This window comes from Aulostomus chinensis, chromosome 12, assembly GCF_037954235.1.
Source record: "Aulostomus chinensis isolate RoL2024-O1b breed Wild chromosome 12, RoL_Achi_v1.0, whole genome shotgun sequence".
NCBI classification, from domain to species: Eukaryota; Metazoa; Chordata; class Actinopteri; order Syngnathiformes; family Aulostomidae; genus Aulostomus; species Aulostomus chinensis.
The window spans coordinates 15144911-15166737 of record NC_141331.1 but is presented as its reverse complement, the minus strand read 5'-3'; the positions used below and the strand labels follow the sequence as shown (position 1 = coordinate 15166737).

The 21827-nt window shown below is 41.4% G+C and overlaps 2 protein-coding genes across 3 annotated transcripts in view; one reads left to right on the top strand and one right to left on the bottom strand.

Annotated features, from left to right (window-relative positions):
• The window catches only part of st6gal2a (ST6 beta-galactosamide alpha-2,6-sialyltranferase 2a), a 49454-nt gene extending 36670 nt beyond the window's left edge, over positions 1-12784 (top strand). For both annotated transcript variants that reach the window (XM_086220384.1, XM_086220386.1), the window contains exon 7: positions 9143-12784. In XM_086220384.1, the coding sequence (XP_086076510.1) occupies positions 9143-9390 (248 nt within the window). In that variant the 3' untranslated portion in view covers positions 9391-12784. The remainder of the gene's footprint in view (positions 1-9142) is intronic.
• Positions 1222-21827, bottom strand: part of tmtops2b (teleost multiple tissue opsin 2b) — a 36481-nt gene continuing 15875 nt past the window's right edge. Inside the window, exons 2-4 of the mRNA XM_086220387.1 lie at positions 19032-19357; positions 12832-13065; positions 1222-6122 (exon numbers count right to left, since the gene is read on the bottom strand). Coding sequence (XP_086076513.1) covers positions 5907-6122; positions 12832-13065; positions 19032-19357 — 776 coding nt within the window. The 3' untranslated portion in view covers positions 1222-5906. The remainder of the gene's footprint in view (positions 6123-12831; positions 13066-19031; positions 19358-21827) is intronic.

The following is a 21827-nucleotide window of genomic DNA, read 5'->3' as shown; positions in this document are numbered from 1 at the left end:
GTACCCTCAGTTCTGCCGCCTCACTGCAAATATGTAGCGACAATCCTTCAAATGTAAAGGAATGCTTTACTAAAAGAACTGAAGACTTTATTTGATTGATGCATTCAAATTGAATCACGCAGCCATAAATCATTAGGGTGATCTCAAAAGACGATAAGGTGAAGAAGCAAGTAGACTTTTGTAGTAAAAGTGACCTGAGACTGAAATTATCATCCATGAAAGAATAAACAAAAAACCAAAAAACAATCAAGGGCAACAAATCCAATCAGCAGGTAAATAATTATAATCACCCACTCCTTCAACTGGGCCCACATATCAGTATATACTTGAAATGGTGCCTCAGTGCCACCAATCGACAGCAAAAAGAGAACGGACCGAATTCTCAGCAGCATAACAAAGATCCCAGGTTGCAGACTCACAGGAGCCGTAGCCAGGTTCTCTCTGTGTCTTTGTGGGGTTCCTCTGGGGTTCTCCGGTTTCCCCCCACAATCAAAAGTATGCATGCTAGGCTAGGTTAATTACTCCTGACCAAGGTTCTGGCAGAGAGATCTGGAGTTGGTCCCCGAGTGCTGCACACTCATCCATAGAGGAGGACTTCGATGCAGAGGAGGAATTTTGTTCGTGTACAGAGAGTTCCTCTTCTAAAAACCTTTTTGGTTTATCCTCGAGTTCAAGTGGACATTTCAGCCAAATTTGAAGAAAGTTCTCTCAAGTGAATCCAAAAACTGTGCCTCAGGCTCCTGGCTGTTGTGAAGGCAAAAATACTATATTTAAGTTTACGTGCTCAAAAACGGTCTTTGTCTCATCTGATGCAAAATGACATCTTTGTTTTTTTTGAGTCGAGCAAACAGGATATTAACGTCTGCTATAGATTTGTGTGATCACCAGAGTTTGTTTGTGTGTGTGTGTGTGTGTTAGCAGGATGATTGGTGGATTTTGATAGATTTTGCGCTTGATCCTGATATGATGATGTCATACGGCCTTACCAGAAGAATGTGCTCTCTAGTTTGATCAGCGTAATAGCAATTCTGACGGTATCAGCTGTTCACAGCTGCTTAATGTGCTATGAAGGGCTTTCTTCTGCTCCACTTCATAGAATCTCTGCCGATGTCTAAGGGCAACAGGACCAATACACACACACACACACACACACACACACACACACACACACACACACACACACACACACACGCAAACACACACACACACACACACATGCAAACACACACACACACAACACATAAGTCGGTTTATTAGATGGGACACCATAACTTCCTTCCCATATTTATATATTTATTTTTTTTAGCAAAAGTAGTAATTCATATTTCCTCACAATTATGGTAACATTGACAACGTAAACATGCAAATGTTTACCGGTGTAACATTTGCCATGTTTCCCATCGCAGTCGAGAAGAGCAGAGGCTGAAAGTTGCGTCTCTTTTCAGATAATCAGACTGAACAACAGAAACGTCAGAGGGCATCATTAGAATATTCTGATGTGAGTCTGTACAGAAATTCATGGAAATCTTTGTACCAGTGGTTAAGATATTTGAGTCAGCAGCCATGCTGGAGCTAAAGCTGCCAGCATGGCTGCTTGTGGGATATTTGAGAGACTGATAGCAGGTCAGAGGCTGAAGGAGATGGTGTGAAAGACTTGAACGAGTTTAACATACATCAATACAATTAGACAAAAGTCAGATCGAAGAGGCACAAATCTTGTCGACTAGTTTTTACAAGCACAATGGCAAGAGCAACACAGAATAGGCACTAGGTTTCTGTTTTGGAGAATACGTGCTTCAAACTACAACAAAAAAGAATGCAATATTTTACACTTCCTTTCATCATTGAATGTTATTTTTTTGTTTTATTTTAATTGTATTGAGTGAGTTGACGGTGAGTTGAGCACAGAGAAACCTTCAGCAAATTAAGTGGAAAAACCAGATTTCTGTTGTCACTATACATGCATATATACATCAGTCTGCATGGTGGAGCTTGGGAACAATAAGCAAGAGGAACAAGACTAAAGAAAAGAAGAAAAAACATAAATTCTTGAACCTTGTTAGGGTTGTTGGACCGAGGTTCTTTCATTCCAATCTAAAAAAACCCATTAAAAACAGTAAATGAGTGTAAAAAATTTTTTTTAAATGTACTTGAATCATTAAAGTACATCACATATGAGCAGCTATGATTTGCAATTGAGCAAATAATAAATATTAAAAGAAATCTAATGTGAAATATACTCTATGACCACAAGGAGGGATCTATTTTTTTTAGTGATTTAAGGTCCTTTCGGGTGTCATTTAAATTCAAAATGATAACAAATGAGCTCAAATATTCCAATTACCGTCTTTGTTGTCTTAGGTGTTAACCAAACATTCATAAACGAAGTAGTTCTTTAATACTGACAGACTGTTGACTGGAATCAGCATGAATGCAGCTTGTTACAATTAAATCATTGAAATGAGTTAAATCAAAATAACTGCTAGTTGTTCTGGAGAGATTACTAGTAAAACATAGAACAGAATTGATAACCGGAACGCTTAAGTAAAGAACACAAGTAAGTCCAGCAATCAACAAATAAACGCCTCGTCCAGAGAAAACTCACCATCAAAGCAGTCAAACTTAAGAGGAAACACCAGAATTTCTGATGATTCAATGAATAAATTATATACTTGAATCAATCAGGACTAATTGTCGGGGGTCATCACGGTCATCAGGGCTGTTAATAGAACTCCTCCAAGATCACAAAGCTGTAAAATCCATCCGTCCATTTTCTATACCGCTTATCCATTTAGGGTCGTGGGGGGGCTGGAGCCCATGCCAGCTGACATGAGAGGTGGGGTTCACCCTGGACGGGTTGCTAGTCCATCAGGAGGAGTTAGGGGTTCAGTATCTTGCTCAAAGACACTTCAACATGATCACCGGGGGAAGTGAGGAACGAACCAGCGACCCTTCGGTTGCCAGACGGCTAATCTATAACTGTAATATTGGTTGCTCAAAACTCTCAATTTCCCTCAATATGTTTAACATCCATTTTGTATTTTTGAATCCACTTCTATCCCTGTTTGTGTGTCATTCGTGTTTGGGTTTTCAGGGCACTCTTATAATCACATCATCTCATTACACCCTTTCTTCTTGTCTTCTCTTCGAGACTGAATTGGTTTCCACCAGTCTGTACACAAATAATCACACCCTTGACTTCGTCCTGATGTATGGAATTGAAGCTGAACATCTAGTTGTATTTCCACAGAACTCACTTTTATCTAACAATCAGTTAATCACTTTGGAATTTGTACTAATCGACTCCACTCCACTTAGGAAAACTGTAGTTTCCAGATGTTAGTCTGATCACGCTGTACTATTTGTTGTATTTGTATCTGAAGTATGCTGTATTTAAGGAAGTGATTCCATTGGCACTAAATTCCGTGTCATGTCCCATTATAACAGAGGACGCTGTTGCCAACCTTAGTCCCTCCCAAATTGATCATTTTATCAATAGTACAACAGTCACCTTACGGACATCTTTGGACTCAATTGCCCCATTAAAAAAGAAAACCACGACACAAAGGAAACGAGCACCTTGGTACAATTCTAAATTCTCAAAAAACTGGAGAGAATATGGCGCTCCTTCAAACTGAAAGAGCATCCATTTTGGCAAGATAGCCTTTAAACTTACAGGAAAGCCCTTCGCAGAACTGGAGCAGCCTACTACTCAGCTTTAATTGAGGAAAACAAGAACGACCCCAGGCTCCTCTTCAGTACTGTAGCCAGACTGACAGATGGTCCCGGCTCTACTGAGCCAAGTATTCCTGTTTCCCTGAGTAGCAATGACTTCATGAACTTTTTTAATGACAAAATTCTTCTCCTCCCTCCATCAGCTGGCACCACGTCACCTATAACCTCAGAAACCTTAGTGGCAGGACCAGACAGACATACACCTGGATAGCTTTTCTTCCATTGACCTTCATGAGCTTCGTACAATAATTTCCTCCCCTAAACCGTCCACCTGTTTCCTAAATCCCATCCCAACTAAGCTGCTTAAAGACTCTGTACCCCTCGTTACCTTCTCTCTCTTAGATATGATCAATGTGTCGCTGTTATCTGGTTACGTCCCACAGTCCTTTAAAGTAGCGGTAATTAACCTCTTCTCAAAAAAGCAACTCTGGATCCAGAAGCTTTGGCCAACTACAGACCAATATCAAAGCTTCCTTTTCTCTACAAAATTCTTGAGGAAGCGGTTGCTAAACAGCTTTGTGACTTTCTCCAAAGCAACAGCCTATTAGAGGATTTCCAGTCAGGTTTCAGGTTCATCACAGCACAGAAACAGCACAAGTCCAAGTTACCAATGACCTCCTACTAGCATCAGATGGGGGACTCGTCACCATGCTGGTCTTATTAGATCTTTGTGCAGCTTTTGATACCATTGACCACCATATCCTTCTACAGAGACTGGAACATGTCATTGGCATTGAAGGAACTGCACTACACTGGTTTAGGTCCTCTTTACTTGGTTGATCTCAGTTTGTACTTGCTAATGATTATTCCCATGAAACCACAAGGATGCAGGGTTACTTTTGGTCCCTGCAGTCTCTAAAAGTAGAACGGGAACCAGAGCCTTCAGCTATCAGGCTCCCCTCCTGTGGAACCGTCTCCTAGTTTCAGTCTGGGATGCAGAGCAGCCGTAAGACCTGCTTTTTTTGATAAAGTTAGGCCTGGCTTGGGCTAGCCCTTAGATATGCTGTTATAGGCTCAGACTGCTGAGGGGATCTCCCATGGTGCACTGGGCTTCTCTCTCCTCCTCTCTGTCCTCCTGTATTCATCCGTGTTACTAACTCGTATTCTTCGTCAGAGCCCGTGTGCTTCCCCACTTCCCAGATCCTTGACTGCTGCTGCTGCTGAAGGAGGCTACAGACCTGAAGAGGCTCAAGCTGCCACCCGTAGCACCACCTGCTCACGTCCCCATCTGTCCATCATTCTCTTCTCCTTTCTCTCCCTCTTTATCTCTGCCCCCTCTTTCTGTATAGCTGTTATCCCCCATTAACTGTCTTTGTCTCTGCCCGCTCTCCTGCTCTCTTTCCCCCCAACCTGTCAAAGCAGAAGGCCGTCCCCATTGAGCCTGGATCTGCTCGATGTTCCTGCCTGTTAAAGGGAAGGATTTGAAGGATGTGCTTGCTGATGGAGAATTGTTGGGTGTAAATCTATTGAAGGAGTGTGGTACTGGACCTGCTCTACTTGGAGAGTGTCATGAGATAACTTTTGTTGTGATTTGGCGCAATACAAATAAAACTGACTTGACTTGCCTCGTTGTGATTCAGGAGAATTTTTTTTTTCCAATGCTTTGCAGGCTCATTTGAGGTGCCCTGTGTTGACCTTGACCTCTAGCATGATGTTTGGGTCAAGTTAACTATTTAGGAAAATTAATTCTAGACTCAAATCAGCTGCATCACACAACATTCCGCATACGAAGAAACGGTTGGATTGACATGCTCAAACCTACGATGACTGTGTGACAATTTCCTTGAAATAATAAAAGATGGCTGCCTGGACGTGTCTTATAACATTGAACATCAGTCAAGTTGTTGTTGCTGAGTGATGGAGAGACTTTAGAGAAGAAGAGGCGTGGTCACTGTACTGATGCTGCTGGTTTAAAGTAGTCACATGTGGGTGTAACATCTGCTGCACATACATTAGGCCATATTGTGAATATAAAATATAACTTCCATACATTTTGCACATCTTTTACATCAAAAAAACAGAAAACACAAAATGTCCATTCCAAACACAAGTTCAACATGTAAGTACATACATTTACTTCTTAAATGCTTTAATGTGTATTCCACTGTAGTTCTCCTTGTAGGTCTCCAGGTATTCCTGCTTCTGTCTGGTCACATTGAGGATGTTCAGGGTCAGGTCATGACCTCTGGGGGGCATGTGAGCTTGGTGGCTGGGGTGCTGCAACTCTGTTTGAGGGCTTCAGTGGAGATCTGGGCAGTACAGGCAACTGTGTTGCTGGAAACTCTGCGGTTTAACTGGATAACGGTGGTCTTGGAGGGCATGGAGATGTTGCCGTTCTGTGTAGACCAGTGATCGCAGCGAAACAGAATCAGGAAACACCTGTAGAACTGAGGAGATGGAAGGAAGCCTGACGTAAGTTTAGACATGTGCCCAAATTCAGTTCTTGGAATCCTCAGAACTAGATTGACCTTGGATCCCCTTTCTTAGCAAGAGCATTTGGACTGGCCGGTTGAGTTCCACTGACACTGCACATGTTTTTCACAGTCAGTACATCCTGCTGCTTGAGAGGAGAAACATGGCCTCTAATAACCCCTTCGGACCGACAGGCTTCCTTGACCTTAAAGTGCCTAAAAGCACATATTTGAAAAGGTCTGAAAGTTGCTCTCTGAAAAATAAGAGCGGTGTTTGACAAATACTAGGATGAAATGACTAACGATGACGCCAATTTGTTTCTAGTGCTGTGCACATTTTTTGCGTTAGAATTTTTTTACACACCACAATGCTGGCTCTTTTGCCACTTGCACCACAAGATTGCTTTTGTCTCTGTGTGAAAATGTGTGAAGCTTTATAATTAAACCTATAACTTGAACAATTACAAAAAAAACATTTAAAAAATGTTAAATATTGGAGTAAGGTTCGCCTGGATAGCCATTGGCTTGATCAGAATTAAGCTAACAAGAGGTCTAGTATCTGTGGATTAGCAGATATTTGAAAATATTTTTTGTTTTATTCTAGAAGTTCTGCAAAGCTTAATTGAAGGAAACAATCAACCAAATTTACAACTAAGAACATAATGCAGGTCAGAATGGCTCACGGGTAGACATGAAGCAAATGTGGCAAAGTTATTCAGCACAAGCTTACACAGTTTACTGGGTTATTTAGGGTTTACTCATTGTGGAGAGCAGCAGGACAGAGAGAGACAAGTCGTGAGCAGAATAACAATCACCAGAGAGTACAATGATCAACAGAAATGTGCTATGGTGGAGTGAAAAAACCCCAACACAATCTATGTTGGAACTCTTTGTGTTAGCGACAGTGTGTGAGAGCCATCAAGCAGACCCCGCTGAGGCAGGCAAAGTCCTCGTCATATATTATGTATTCAGTTCTGTTTTTCATCCGTACCTAAAAGGGGGGTTTTACTGAGCGAGCATGCTGCACCTTCACATTTACAATCCCATTTGTACCTGCCAACTTCCAAGTTTTACCTCAGTCACATTTGCTCCACCAACGGCTAGCATGTGGCTAGCAGCAGTGAAGAAGGGTCATTAAAAATGTTCTAAATTGTCTTTCACCAACAAAGTATGACCAGCCTATACTTACATTAAAAGTAATCTGAAAGCAATTTCTCTCTCTTAAAAAGGAAAAATGGATGGGAATCAATCAAACAGCATGAATACTGCTGAACACATTGAGGTGGAGGAATGCACTTGCTGCTGTTATTTTCCTGTCATGGAAACTGCAGTAGCTTTCTGCATTCAAAGCAGCTATGATCAATATGTGTCTCGCTAATATAAATTAACTATGGACTCAACAAAGGAATAGTTTTTCTATGGCGACAGACATCAACAGACCCTTTTCACAGGTGCCCTTTTGACGTGTGATCACAGGTGTAATTGACCAATTAATTATGCTATTTAGCGTGTCACAGCAATTACTGTCATCCATCACGCACAGCAGGGCCTTGGTCCAGCTAATTGGAACGGAGCTGTAATTACCTGTGTTTACCCTGTGAAGAATACTCAAAATTACTGAAGTGAAAAGGGCCTTTTATAACTCAAGGTTCCACTTAGCACTAAAAAAAACCCAAAACAAAACACCCATGCTCATCCTCTTTACTCATTATTTGGTTTTAAATCTTGAAATTTTACTCTTCCACTTAAGCCATGTAGCTCTGTGCATCCTTTTCATTATTAACTTAAACTATCCATCCAATTTCTTACATCACCTGTTTCACTTTTCTTCTTTCCTGCGAATGCTTGACTGGCCATGAATTCATCGCTAGCTCCTAATTTGACTTTCAGCTTTAAAATCATCCAATAAAAGAGACCAGGAACTAAGAAGGGAAAAATAAGACCTAGTGTAATGCTAGCAACTGGCAGCTGAACACTGCGTTGCGATCCACACCGGCCCCTCTTATCTCTGACACCGCAGTATCTAAAGCATTTTTCTGCTGTTACGATTGTTTCTTGTAGTATAACCCATCTGATATCCTTCTAATAATTTTATTCGGTTTCAAACATGCTCTGTATTTGACTGTTGCTGGTCATTTTCAAGCTATGTGGTATGACTTCTTCCATACACTACTGGCATTACAGTAGAGACTGTGATGAGCTGGGTGCAAATTTGACTATCTTGCATTCAGGGCTCAGTGCTGCCGTGGAGGAGGGCTCAGCAAACCACAAGTTTTTTTACTTCATGTTTGAGCATATTTCCATTTCTCTCTGTCCCAGTCTTGTTGTCAAAATTAAAAATCATCATATTAAGAGATTAGAAGTCTCCAGGATCCTGTAATTTTTTTTTTTTATAATGTGGAGACATTATAGATTTTACTAACGGTCATGAAATGAATGTCCCTTACATTCAAACCGTCCCCAACTGAGTTCACACACTGGTCACGAAGCTCATTTCAGCCAGGAAAATCGTACTGTATTACCTGCTAGAATGATGTTCATGTTCGCACTGTCGGGTGCTGTCAGCCACTTCCAGTTAGCCAACTTAAATGTGGATAAATCATTTCAATGTGCAATTTTTCAAGACTTCCTACATGTTATCAAACCAGACTGATCAAATAACGACTGTGAACAGAGTCATTTGACGCCATATGACACTCAAAACAACTTATCCACCGCAGATAAGGCCACAGTTAGTTGCATATGGTTAGATAATTAAATTGTGTAGCTCTTATAACTTTCCAATTGTTATCTGACCAAATGTATCAAATTGTGCCAGTGGCACTGTCATTTTCTTGGGGTTGCGTGATGCTCAACTCAATTTGTCCACCATTTTTACAGCTGAGACTGTAGCGTTGGCTTAGCTTATGACTTAATGTTGTGCACGAAAACAGTTTTTAAAGCGTGATTGAATATCAGTAACTGATTTTGTCTCTGTGTCTCTGTGTTATTTGCAGGAATCCTCCTGATGATGGTGCTGTGTGAGCAGGTGCATGTGTACGAGTACATCCCCTCCATGAGGCAGACAGACCTGTGCCACTACCATGAGCGTTACTACGATGCTGCCTGTACACTGGGTGCCTACCATCCCCTCCTGTATGAGAAGAGTCTGATCCAGCGGATCAACACGGGACCTGAGAGCGACCTCAGGAAGAAGGGACGGGTCACTCTTCCTGGCTTCAACACGGTCAACTGTGACATCTGAGATATGAAACTGGAAAATGTACACATTATTCTTGCCTTTTCCGGCTGACTAAGGGTGCAGTGCAATAAAGCCACAGGAGACAAGGAGGCTGGAGCTTACAGGTTTCACAATGAAGGGCATAAGCCATAGCGCTTCAGGGAAGGATCAGCATGGAAGCCTCTGTAGGAGCTTGTTTTCATCAAGACCACAGACTGCTAGGAAGTGTCTCCATGATGGGTTTGAAAAAAGACATATCTCTCTGCTTTAGCTGAGCCACGTTAGCTGTGGAGCTGACTAGCGTAGCAACAGATCCGTGTTTCTAGATAGTAAACTCTCAATAACTGGGTGTTTCAATGGTGTCAAATCTGTGTTTCTCAATAGTTTGGGTGGTGCCCCACTTAGAGGAAACACCACTGTTTATAATGGTATCATAGTTTCTTTTTAGTGGTCCAAATGATTATGAATAATCAATGAAGTCATCCATGCTGAATGTCAAAGTGCAACGTGAACATCTTGTAGACATGCAGAATGTACAGTTTGCCATCTAGTATGGCTGCTGTTCGTTCCAATACTGCATGTCCAATTGCTCTGCAGCAGGTGCTCCTGTTTGGCATTCCTCTCATATCTTCGTTGGTGATCTGAGAGTCTCTTTTGAGTGGTAATGAGGGGTTTATTCACACTACTGATCTCCTCAAGTGTAATACAAATTAGTCTCCAGTACATGCCATCACACTAGCAGCAGCAGGTTGTCGCTACTAATTCACACACTCCAGATAATTACTCTTTCCGAAAGCCTGCCCCTCACTTCTATCCCGCCAGACAGGTACCGGTTTTCCTTCTAAAAACTAAATCAGAGTAAACTGGGCCAAGTGGATTTTCAGAACCCTGTGCCTCATGCTTGAGAGAACCCTTCTCAGGGTTGCCTTTGACTGTTCAGAGACATGCAGTAGATACTGTGGCTGGACTGCAGTGTTATGGAGTTGAATTGCCAAAAGAGGTGCGGAGATACTGCTGAAGTGAACTGTATCAGGGGACTCTCATCTCTGCCTCAGCTACCACCAGCCCCCGGTCGGTTCACTGGTAATTGAATGTAACTTTACCTCTGCGTATTAAGGCCGATCACACCCTGGAGCTCATCTCTCTCTTGTATGTTCTGTGTACATGCAGCTCATCGCAGCGTTATTCCTTTGTCACAGAACAATATGAAACTCATTTACTACAAATATCTCCTATTTCCTGAATCCTTCAATCTTGGTCCGTACCTGCCCGTAGCTCAGAGTAGAGGTGATCATAAAAGAGGAATGTGAACCAGTAATACCATCAGATTTGTGTTGTCTCGGGCAAGGGTAATTTTTTTATTTTATTATCTTAGAGTGAATCTGAGCTACATCTGCAGCTAGCTCTAAAGGTGTGTGTTCAGCGTGGGGAGTGGTGTTGGTTGTTGTTTTGTCTGCAGATGAATCTACAGATTTTTACAGGAAATTGTGTTTTTTTTAACGACATGCTCTGGTTACGGTTTGGTAGAAGATGTGAAAGCATGTCACACAAGCGTTGCTTTAATGTGATTTAGGGAAGATGGTTCTGTAGTCATGGCAGTAATAGTGTGTAGAGGATTCTAGAGTTTAGCATCGCTAGTTATTGATGAAGATTTTGGACCTCAAAATGTTCAATGTATGGAAAAAAAAGACTTTCTCCATATAAATTTGACTTTAAAAAAAAGTGGGGAGCACCTTAGGGGGAGTGTGGCGGGCTGTTCCATTGCATGATGGTGGCCCTCCAGACACAACTGGGCGTGTCTGCCAGCTGAGGGTGGATGTCCCCCTTTGGTCAGCTGATGAGGGGAACTCGAGGGGGAATAGCGGCGTTGTGCCACGTCTTTAGGTGAAAGGAAGCAAGCAGTAACGCCACATGAGTCGTGGTCATCTGCAGCCCACCACAGGGTGACGCCCAGGACATTTTGGAAAAAGGGTAATTTGGTTACGTGCAAGTGGGGAGAAGAAAGGTTGGGCGGGATAAAGTACCAAGATTCTGATGAGTATTTGCTTTTTGATATCAACAGTCTTAAATCAACTATGTTGGTACTTCAAATCTTGAGAAACTTTGTAAAGATGGGCATTGTTTTTGAATATTTAAATGAATTAAAGCTGTATAAGGTAATTAATAAAAAAAAAAGCAACTTAATAATGGCATAAAACAGTTCTTCTCATTTGTTTGCAACATTCCCCCAAATACAGTTGGTGACGTCTCGAGGTGGACTGTACATATTGGCCCGTCCTACTTATCCACCTCTGATATATATGATGCTTTGGATTAATGTTGTTCGGAATGTAAAAAGTACTGAGGGTTGATCCCTAACTCCTGTCAGTTGAGGATTATACGGCGAAGCCAGTAGCCATGTTCAGTCATCAACCTACAGTAGGACTGTAACTGTGTTTTTAAGGAACTGAATCATGCAGGTTGGCGTCTCTGCTGTAGCTTTTATGTTGCTCTGTTAAGATAAACTGATCAGATGTTTAATTGCTTGTGATTGTAACACACTGAAGGTGCAAAATATATTGTACATGTGCGTATATTTCAAATAACTTTGATTACTTTCTAGTGCACACAGCATGCAAAACAGGATCAGGGCTAAGAGTCTTAAACTGTCCGTGCTGTACTGTGCTGCTAGTAGACACCATTGTCATTAATGTTGTGAGAGGCGATTGTGCTATAGGATTTTTTTCTTTATTCCTTATGTGGTGTTTTGCAGATTTTAATGCATGCTTGTGGACGGGGAACATCTCGGCGGGCTGCGGCGCAGCTAACAGTCGTTCTCCAGTTGCTTCTTGGCGACTTCATGCTCACATCATATTGTTGTGCCAAAATTCCATTTTCAACAACGTCTTAGTGGGAGAGTTCAACATGACGAGGAGGAACAGCAGGACTTCTAAGGTGCTTCTGTTTCTCTCTGAGATTCTTAAAGTGGAATAAAACAACCTGTTCACTGTAAGTATTAATGATAGAACTTTAACTTTAAATAATCTGATGAGCGGTGAAGCGGAGGGGATGATATGTGGAGACACTGTTCGGAGGGTCTTGACCTCTCAGCCTCTTTCTGTCCACTATTTACTCTTGAGGCCTATTTTTATGTCTGGTTTTTAATCAAGTTTTTTGGGAAATGCTGCACCTCACTGCCTCTGAAAGACTTTTAGTTGCTGTATTTTTCCTCCAGCAGTATTTCCGAAGAGAATGAGAAAAAGAGGCGTCCACAATTGAAGAGTGAAGGTCAACTCCCAACAGCCTTAGGGTCTTCTTATTGACTTCAGTTTGTCGATTCTCTTCTTATTACACTTGAATTGATATTTAAATAGTCCATTTGTATTATTTCAGCTGTTGTAATGTCTTTTTTTACTGTATAAATAAAGCTGTACATGTCACAGTCTCCCAGTTTTACAAACGCAAGCATGCATGTTGCTGACTCACCTGTTTATTCATGAGAATGTAGATGAGAGGGTTGATAACGGTGCTGCTCTTCGCCAGCAGTGAGGGCACCACACTGGCCACCGGACTAATGATGTTGGGTGGACCGAATGTAGCCATCATGGCCACCACACCGTACGGCATCCAGCACAGCAGGTAGCAGGCTGCTGTGGTCAGAACCATGAACAATATGTGGTACTCTCTCTTCCGGGCTGCCGTCTTGCGGATCTTCCCCACCTATGGAAGAGAGATGGAGAGAAACCAAGAGTCAAAAGTCAAACAAATCACAGCCGGGCTCTTCTGATGGTTTTGATGTGCTCTTCTCTGTCAAAATTTGGAGAGTTTTTGAATGATTTCCAACCTTCCAGCCGGCTGCTGCCTTCCTTTCATTTCAGTTCAGTGTGAAAATAAAAACCACATGGAATTGCAAAGCTTGAAAACAAACTCGGATCCAATAACCACATTGTTGTTTGTGGATTCTGCACTAAGATGCACTTGATATCCAAGCTTGAGAGAATCCAACGCATTCAGCAATGTTGATCATTGTGAACAAAATACACAGAAATAAAGAGCTCTTAAAGCTCTTAAATAAAGAGTTCTTCCCGTATACTAAAATATCAATTTAAATGTCAAGCGCTGTGCATGATTATGAAAATTGAAGAGTTTTTGAATGATTGCAAAGATAAAAGACATTCAGTTTGTGAAAGAATACACAGATGACCATGAATGCAGATTGTACTGATCACGCTGACGGCTGAACGACGACCTAGCTAGCTGCAACGCTACAGCCTCGTGTTGTACCGCCACTGTAGAATAAGATAGAGTCAAATTCTGAATAGCATTGAGAGATTTAATTTCTTTAATCTATCAACCCAACTTGGATTTTCTGATTTTTAGAACTACAGCCAGATTAGATCACACGAATGAAAATTAATCTTGGGGTGGGGGTGCTGGAGCCTATCCCAGTTGACATTGAGCAAGAGGCAGTGTTCCCCCTGGATGGCTTGCCAGTCCATTGCTGGGCCATCAGGAGCAATTAGGGGTTCAGTATCTTGCTCAAGGACACTTCCACATGGTCACTGGGGAAGTGAGGCTCGAACAAGCGACCCTTCAGTTGCCAGACGGCCACTCTACCTCTGAGCAGTGCTGTCCCCTTAAACTTTTCTTCTGTTCCAGAAAGTTAGTTCTCTTTTGTTTCATTGTCAGGCCCTGTTTAGTTTTAACAGGCTCTCAATTTTCTACTGGCAGCTACTTTCTAATTCCAAGAGTCAGCAGGTTGTATCACAAGCCACTAAATGATTCTACTGTGCACCGTTATGCAGATGACGCACATCCCTCTCAACGCATCTCAGCCATTAATTTCCTACCGTGACTAATTCTCCTGAAGTAATTCATGAAATCTTAGGTAAAGTGCTAAAGATTACACAGTGATGTCACTGTCACTATGGGGCATTTTAAAACATCCAGTAGTCTTGGAGTGTCAAGGAAGTACTGAGGCTGACATGCTGCTCTCCCCACCAGCCATGACGCTGCACGATTCAATAAACAAAGTACAAAGTTTGTTTTTAGACTAAGACGATACACGGAGGACTCATCGCGTGCGTGTCACTTGATTATTTTGATGTAAAGACACCTGACCATTTTTCTTTGATTTATACATTACTATAACAGAATGGTGGTCATTGTCAATTTTCAATTTTTTCATTTTTATTTTTTTACATTTTTTTCTGTAATGATTGTTGGGTTTTCATCCATGGTTTTCAAGAACTAAAACAAAAGTCACTCAAACTACACAAAATACCAAAGACAAGCCAGAGTCTCTCTAAAGCTGATTATCAATCATCAGTTCTAGACTCATTAAACTGAAGAAAGGACTCATCACATTCAAATTCAAAAATCCCCACCATGAGGATCATGAGGATCAGAGTCATCTGCAAACTTCATCATGTGTCAAACAGTACGGTTCGTTACAGTTGTTGCTCAGTACCATTTAAAGAAACACTCCAACTCTCCAGAGGGTAACACTAGGATCGATGCGCATCATAACTTCTGCCAACAAACAAAACATTTGTTGTCAACTAGAAGAGTAACAGCTGTGCCAAATCATGGCCGACTTTGTATCAGATAATAACAAGCCCCCTCTGGAACAACAGTGCTTTTTTTGTGGGAAGAGAACTCATTCTGGTTATTCCCCTACTTTCGTTCATTTGTTCTGCTAAGATAAAACTCAGAGCAATCACATTTTTTATCTATGAGGCTGCCAGGCCCATCTTAATTAAGACACTTTCATTAATTAATCAAAAACCAATAAGAACTCAAATTACTGCCAAATCTTCTGAATTGTACAAGTAGTTGTCAAGCTTTGTCAAAAAGGTTGAAATGTCTCAGGGCCTTATGAGTATCTGACAAAATGTCAGGAAGGTGCAATAAGTATTAAATTAATAACAGTTCAGCTAGCTGTAGGGCAACGAGATGGTGCCAGCTGATGCTAAAGCTTCACTTGAGAAACACTTCATACATTAAAGCCCCTTTGAGAACAACTGATGTCCCGGACCGTTCAATTCACGGTTTAACCAACAACGCTGATTAGACATGAACCTCCGTGTTTCCGCTTTAAAAACCTGTTACCGCTCTGGTCATGAACCTATTTCAATCCCAGTTAAACGGTCTGCAGCTTTTTTTCTCTGTATATTTCAATATTTATGCATCATAATCCACTACTGGGATTCATATGAATAAATAATGACCTGAATAAAACCCATAAAGTTGAAAATAGTTAGCTTGCTTAGTCTTGTATTTCTAAAAAAAACCAACCCAAAAAACAGTTAAAGTAAAAAAGACATAGCGAGACAAAAAAAAAAAATCTCTCTCTCTATATATATATACATATATATATTTACACACATACATATACTGTATATATCACTCACATAACATGTTCCGTGCTTCAGAGTGTCCCCTCCCCCAATAATCAACCTCTGTCCTAAACTAATTCAGACACTGTGAGCCTCTCTGATGATTGCAGTAGAAGGTACTTTGTGAAAGCTGCTTATTTACACCAGAGAGTAATTCTAACAAGAGAATATGGTTTATTTAGGGGAGAGAGACACCTGGTGTGGCGGTAGTGAGTCTGTCGAGGACGGTGAAAGTTGAGAGCGTGCTCCAGTTCAGCATGCAAGGATTTCTCCCCCTGTACGAATTGTCTTATTTCATGTTTGTCTACCGTAAATCTTTATTTGTATAGTACTTGAAAAGGACTGGGTTACAAATGACGAATTATAATGAAAGAAGAAACAAGGAGATGCCTGAGTGGCTTAGGATTTGTCACTGCAGCTGATCGCTCTGAGACATAATGCTGAGATAATCTCCTGCCCAGCTCCCTCCTCGACTCCCTGGAATAAACTGGAATCACCGGAGCGCAACAGATGGAATTTAGGGGAAGAAATCAAAATCCCTCCATGAATCACAACGGTGTTGTGCTCTGTTGTCATAGGTGTCTGTATTTCACGGTTTTGAACTGATTTACGGGCTTATTGGCTAAAAAATGCAGATGACAGATTTGGATATAAATGAGATAGTGGGTAGCTGGGAGCAGGTTTTATGTGCTCAGTCTCTAGTAAATAGCAATAGAATTACAGATATTATTTAATTACAAGCACCCCAAAAAACCCATAAAAAAATCTGAAGAACAGCTTGGTGAAGAATCCCACCAGGTCAGTAGGACTCTTACTTTAAGTACTTTGTCTTTAAGTACTTTTTAAGTACTAGACCATCCTGACCTTCAAGTGGTACATCAAGAAATAATGGAAAAAAACAAACAAAACCCACAGCCAAACCCCGAGATACTTGACAGTGAGTGCTTGAAGGCAAATGACACTTTTTGGGTGAAGTATCACTCTAAGCTTGTCAATGAGAGTCCTCTAATACCAGGGCCCCATCACCGCCCTCACTTGTTGCCTATCCCGTGTTTATTTCAGGAGTGTTGCCAGGTCTCCTTTTTATTGGTGGAACAGATGTGGGGCCCAGCTGAACACATGTCGAGGGACTGCGATGTGTTGACGATGATTAGAAATAGCCCATTTTTAGCCAAAACTGATCAGAGAAAAAGTCAAAACTGCCATAAACAATAAACGTCATAATTAAAAACAATTTATATCTACACGTGTTTGAATTGTCCAATAGAAGCCCAAGGGGACAGTCAATTCTGATTACGGTGTCGTTATCTATTCTTGCCACTTCTCTGTCGCCTGTCATTCTGGATCCTACACCTCCAACTTGCCTTGCAGCTTTTGCTCTCTTCCCATCATCTTATTTTAACACCCACCTGGGCACATATTCCCAGCCCTTCATCACCGTCCCAGTAAATTCTAAAGATGTATAGACAGTTTTAACCCTCACCTGTTTCCTCTCTGCCTCTTCCCCGTTCTCGACTCTTTCCTTGTTAGCCTGACAAACTGCCATCTGCTGTTACTCCGGTGAGTCCAATCTCAAGTTCAGAGGCGCTGCACCACATTCCCGAACAGTATTCTTGACTTTCCCGCGATGGATATCTCCTTGATTTATGGGCTGTCTTCCAAACCTAGTTGTACTGAAAATCTCATTGATGTCACATCATTTCATCAGTCAACCTCCCTCTGGCCAGCTAGTGATTTTCTAAGATTGATGTGGAGCACGCCAGGATTTTGCTATAACTGACAGTACGACGTTCCTAAGCCTTCAACTCATGTGCGTTCCGATATTAGGGAGTTGTCCAAGTAGGATGTGGAACAGAACTTGAGCTGGATTTTGTTGAGAGATGAGATGATTCATTTTCTGTATATAAACTCATCCAAAATAACTTTAATAAGGCATAACTAGCGTTTGTGCACCGGTGAACCAACACTTTGGTTATTGCGCAACATTGAAGTTGTTAAAAAATACTGCTGCTATGATTTATTCATTAATATTCATTGTTTATTATTTATGGTATTATTTGAGCATCTTTTTTATGTAACCCTGAAGCTATTTGGGAGGATCTCAAGCACGTATCGGACTGGAAAGCATAAAACCATTCTGTTAACGCTGGCACTTAAAGATGTCAAATGTGTCTGAGAGATAAACGATGAGATTCAGAATCTTCCGATGGTAAAAGCTGATGCCAAAATCTGCAACTTACGGGGAAAAGAAGAGACTTGTTCAACATACTTTTTGCATTTGCTTTTCTGCCTTCTGCCCTCCTTACTAACTACCCTCAAACGTACATTACCGCCATCTTGTAAACTACGCCAGCCTTATGATTCATATTTTGTCAAAGGTTAAACTCCAATCCCGACCAATGTTGTTTTGAAGTGTTTAAACCTTAAAAGAATCCCTTAAACTTCACGAGTCACCCAACTCAAACGACCATAGAGGGTTTCTGATTCTACTTTTCAAAACAAAGTAAAATATTGATACTTCCTTAAGATGACTGGTTTTTACAATAATTCATCTGGCTGTTTTCATGAGAGGATGGCCTTTGGGGCTTTTCTGTTAGGAATTAGTTTTGTTCAGTTTAGACTAGTTCGTTTTCAGGGACTATCTATAAACAAGACCAGATTGATCTCACACAGACAATATGCTTTATTCCACATGATGGCAGTTTGTTGATTTCCACCTGTAGTCTGGGCAGGTTAACACAGAAAATTTCTGGCCGTTAACACACATTAAGCTTCATTTGAATCCATGAGGTCATTTCAGAAGGTGCGCTGCAAAGCGAGTTGGACATGTTGACTACAAGACTGACGTTTACAGCTGGTGAGAACATGTCTGACATGGACAATCTCCTACTGTGTGAATAAAAGGGCAACACTGGATCGTTTTGTGACCTGATTCTTGTCCAAAGAGTTTAAAGGAGCTTTAAGAGTGAAGCATTTGTGACACACACACACACACAGAAACACAGTAAACATGTTTTTATTATGCTGGCATCCTACACAGACTTGTCATTTGTAATTTCGTGAATGCTGTGATTATTTCAGGCAACTTATGGGCTCCTGGTGCATTTTGAACACTACCGAACTAAAACTTATTAAACTATTATTAACCCCTGTTGCTGGTCTTCGTGAAAGAGAGCAGTAGAAACCTTTTTGGATATTCAGAAGTGGTGGTTGTACTGTACTATGCAGTAATTGCCGTGGAGTCATCTTCACTTCACTCACACTGACAAAAAAACACACACTCCTTACTTGTTTGACAGCCCAAAGCAGCCTGCTGTAGCAGTAGATCATCACCAGGACAGGTAGACCCAGGCAGAAAGTGAAGAGGCAGATGATGTAGGCATGCGACTGGACCGTTCGAACCGTCCAGGACACGGAGCAGCTTGTTCCAGCCCCCTCTATTCCATAGCTGCTCCAGCCCAGCAGAGGAGGTACTGTCCAGAATAAGGAGTAAAGCCAGGATCCCCCTACAGCCAAGAGGGGCTTCCGGTAGTCTGGCCCTCGCTTGTTGTATACAGTCAGAGTGCTGTAGCGATCGTATGAGAGGATCACCAGAGAAATCAATGACACGATACCTAAGGAAGAAGAGAAACAGGAATGGAAGAATAGTTTAGTCACTATTGTCCTGTGTGAAACAGTCACAATCATAAAATACTAAAAAAAAAAAACCAAAACAAGAAACAATCTGAATCAAAACAATAATTTGAATATGTTGCCAAAGGTCTTGTGGTGGTTCGGCATTCATTCCTGTGTCAAATGACTCTGCAGCATGGAGGCGCTGAGTCTTTGTTTTCCTAGTCCAAAAAGACAGGCACTTGTCAAGCAAATCCCACATCAAGGTTACAAGTTCTGTTGTGGTGGAAAAAGATGGATGAGAGGAATCAGAGGACTGAGTCTCAGGTGCCAGATGGGGACTCTCTTTATTCTTAGCGACGAACCCTACTAGCAATGCAGTCAGAGATGTCTTCCCCCAATACAGAATATGACATACCTTTTCATTCTGTATTCAGGCTGTGTATGTCTTTGTTTGACGTGATGGCCTTTACACTGTCTTCAAGGACCAGAAAGGAATGGGACATTTCCAGATTACACTTACCGTGGACCTTGGCTGTCTGTACCATGTGTATGTGTGGTGTACTTTGCTTGTTTTCCCAGATGACCCCTGCCTTTGTTAGGTGGGCTAACATGTTTAGCGTCGGCACAGGTCATAGTGATGAGACTTAACTCTCTTTCTCCTCCACTTCTAAACAAGTCCTTACTTGTTAAGTCATGAGTTATACTGTAGTTATGTCTGAGGTCAGGTGGGAATGAATGGTTTCAACAATGTTTGATGCAATGGTCACATTACCATAAAGTTGGGGACATTCTCTCATTTTACATTGGCTAACTAGTTAGTGATGGCTAGCTTGCTAAATTAATGAGCCCAATGACTACCTTGAGAGTTGAACAGAATTTAGGAATTGTTTTGTCTATATCTGTGATTTCAAACTGCTTGTTTTCCATATATAAGGTGAGGTTTAGTTTGTTGTTACATCTTTGGACGAAGTATCATGCAGTTGCCTTGACTGACCAGAGGAGGCGCTAGTGCAACCAAGTTGGTGGCAGGTTTAATGTTTGTTGGTTATCAGTCCAAACACACCAGCAAATTATATCGGTCTCTTTTTTTCCTTTATTGTCCCTGACAACCCAAAGTCATCAATACTCACAGAATGGCAACAGGTCCTTTGTCATTTACATCAATGGCCTAATATGTGTGTTTCTTCTCACAACTCTGTAAAATTTCTTCATTTACTGTTGTAGCACACAGATGCCTTAACTTCCCTCTGCATTTAATAATTGTACTTTGACATGTGTGTGTTAAATATCACTCGTTCTTCGAGTCTGTATTCTATCATGAGTATTTTCTCTCATTCAGCCCTTTAGTCCAGTCGTGATGTCATCAGGCATACCGTCATAGAATGATGAAATTAACAGAGGGAAAACACAAAATGTTCCTCACACTAGACGACAACAGTAACACCAGTCCATGCTTCTAGGAAGCTCAGCAAAGAGACCACAGCGGGAGAGGAGTGTCCTGAGGGTACGCTTGCAAAGGATTGTGCTGATACTCTATAGAGGTGCTGTCTCTGCCTTTCATGTCCAGGTCTGGCCCTCAGCTTGCTCCAGGCAAAGTCAGGTCATTAAACGTTACGTGTTCTTGTCCTTCATCCCTGATCATAAATCCTAATGCTCCAAATCTCAAACTCTAAGGACTCTTGAAGGCGTAGCTGGATACCGAGCAGCCTAAAATAAATGTTGCATCTCTGGTGGCACAAAAAAAAACAACAACAAGACGGACATTTCCCCTTTCATTCTATTTTAAACAAGAAACAGAAAACCTGCAAAATGGTCACTCAAAGTTGACATAGTTAAAACTTCAAGGCCCAACTTGACAACTTAACAAGGAAGAAATTTAGAATAAGAAATATTTATTCTTTAATCAATGACAGCAAACTCGAGGGCTAGGGTTCAGCTAACTTTCTTCATTTGATCTGATGACGCAACAGAAAGCCTACTTTACTGGAAGATGACACTTTAAGTACTGGACACGAATGATAACCCTTCAGTCATGTCATGTTGAAGACTCATTATATCATAATTAATATTGTCATCTCTACCAGGTCATTGTCTTTGAGGATTAATGGTTTGATTTATGGTTGAGTTGCTGATAGATCGCAGTGCGATCAAAACCACGGAGGAAACAAGAGCAATGCTTTCCCCTCCATAACGTTCATAAAAGTGAAAAGAGCTTTCGGCTAAATGCATACATGCATGGCTACTTAAAGGCAAATGTCGCTACTCGACACACATCTATATGTACTGCATATGTTTCAATGAGACAGTTCATGGCTAGAAATGACAGCTTGGCTCAATAATGATGATTGTGTGTGAGAAATCATTCGTCTCTTCATCCATCGTGTTGCTCATTTGCCTTCTTTGCCTATTTATCTTCAGATGGAGACAATAATCCCTCTCCTGCCTGTGGTTCTCATAGTGAACAACTGT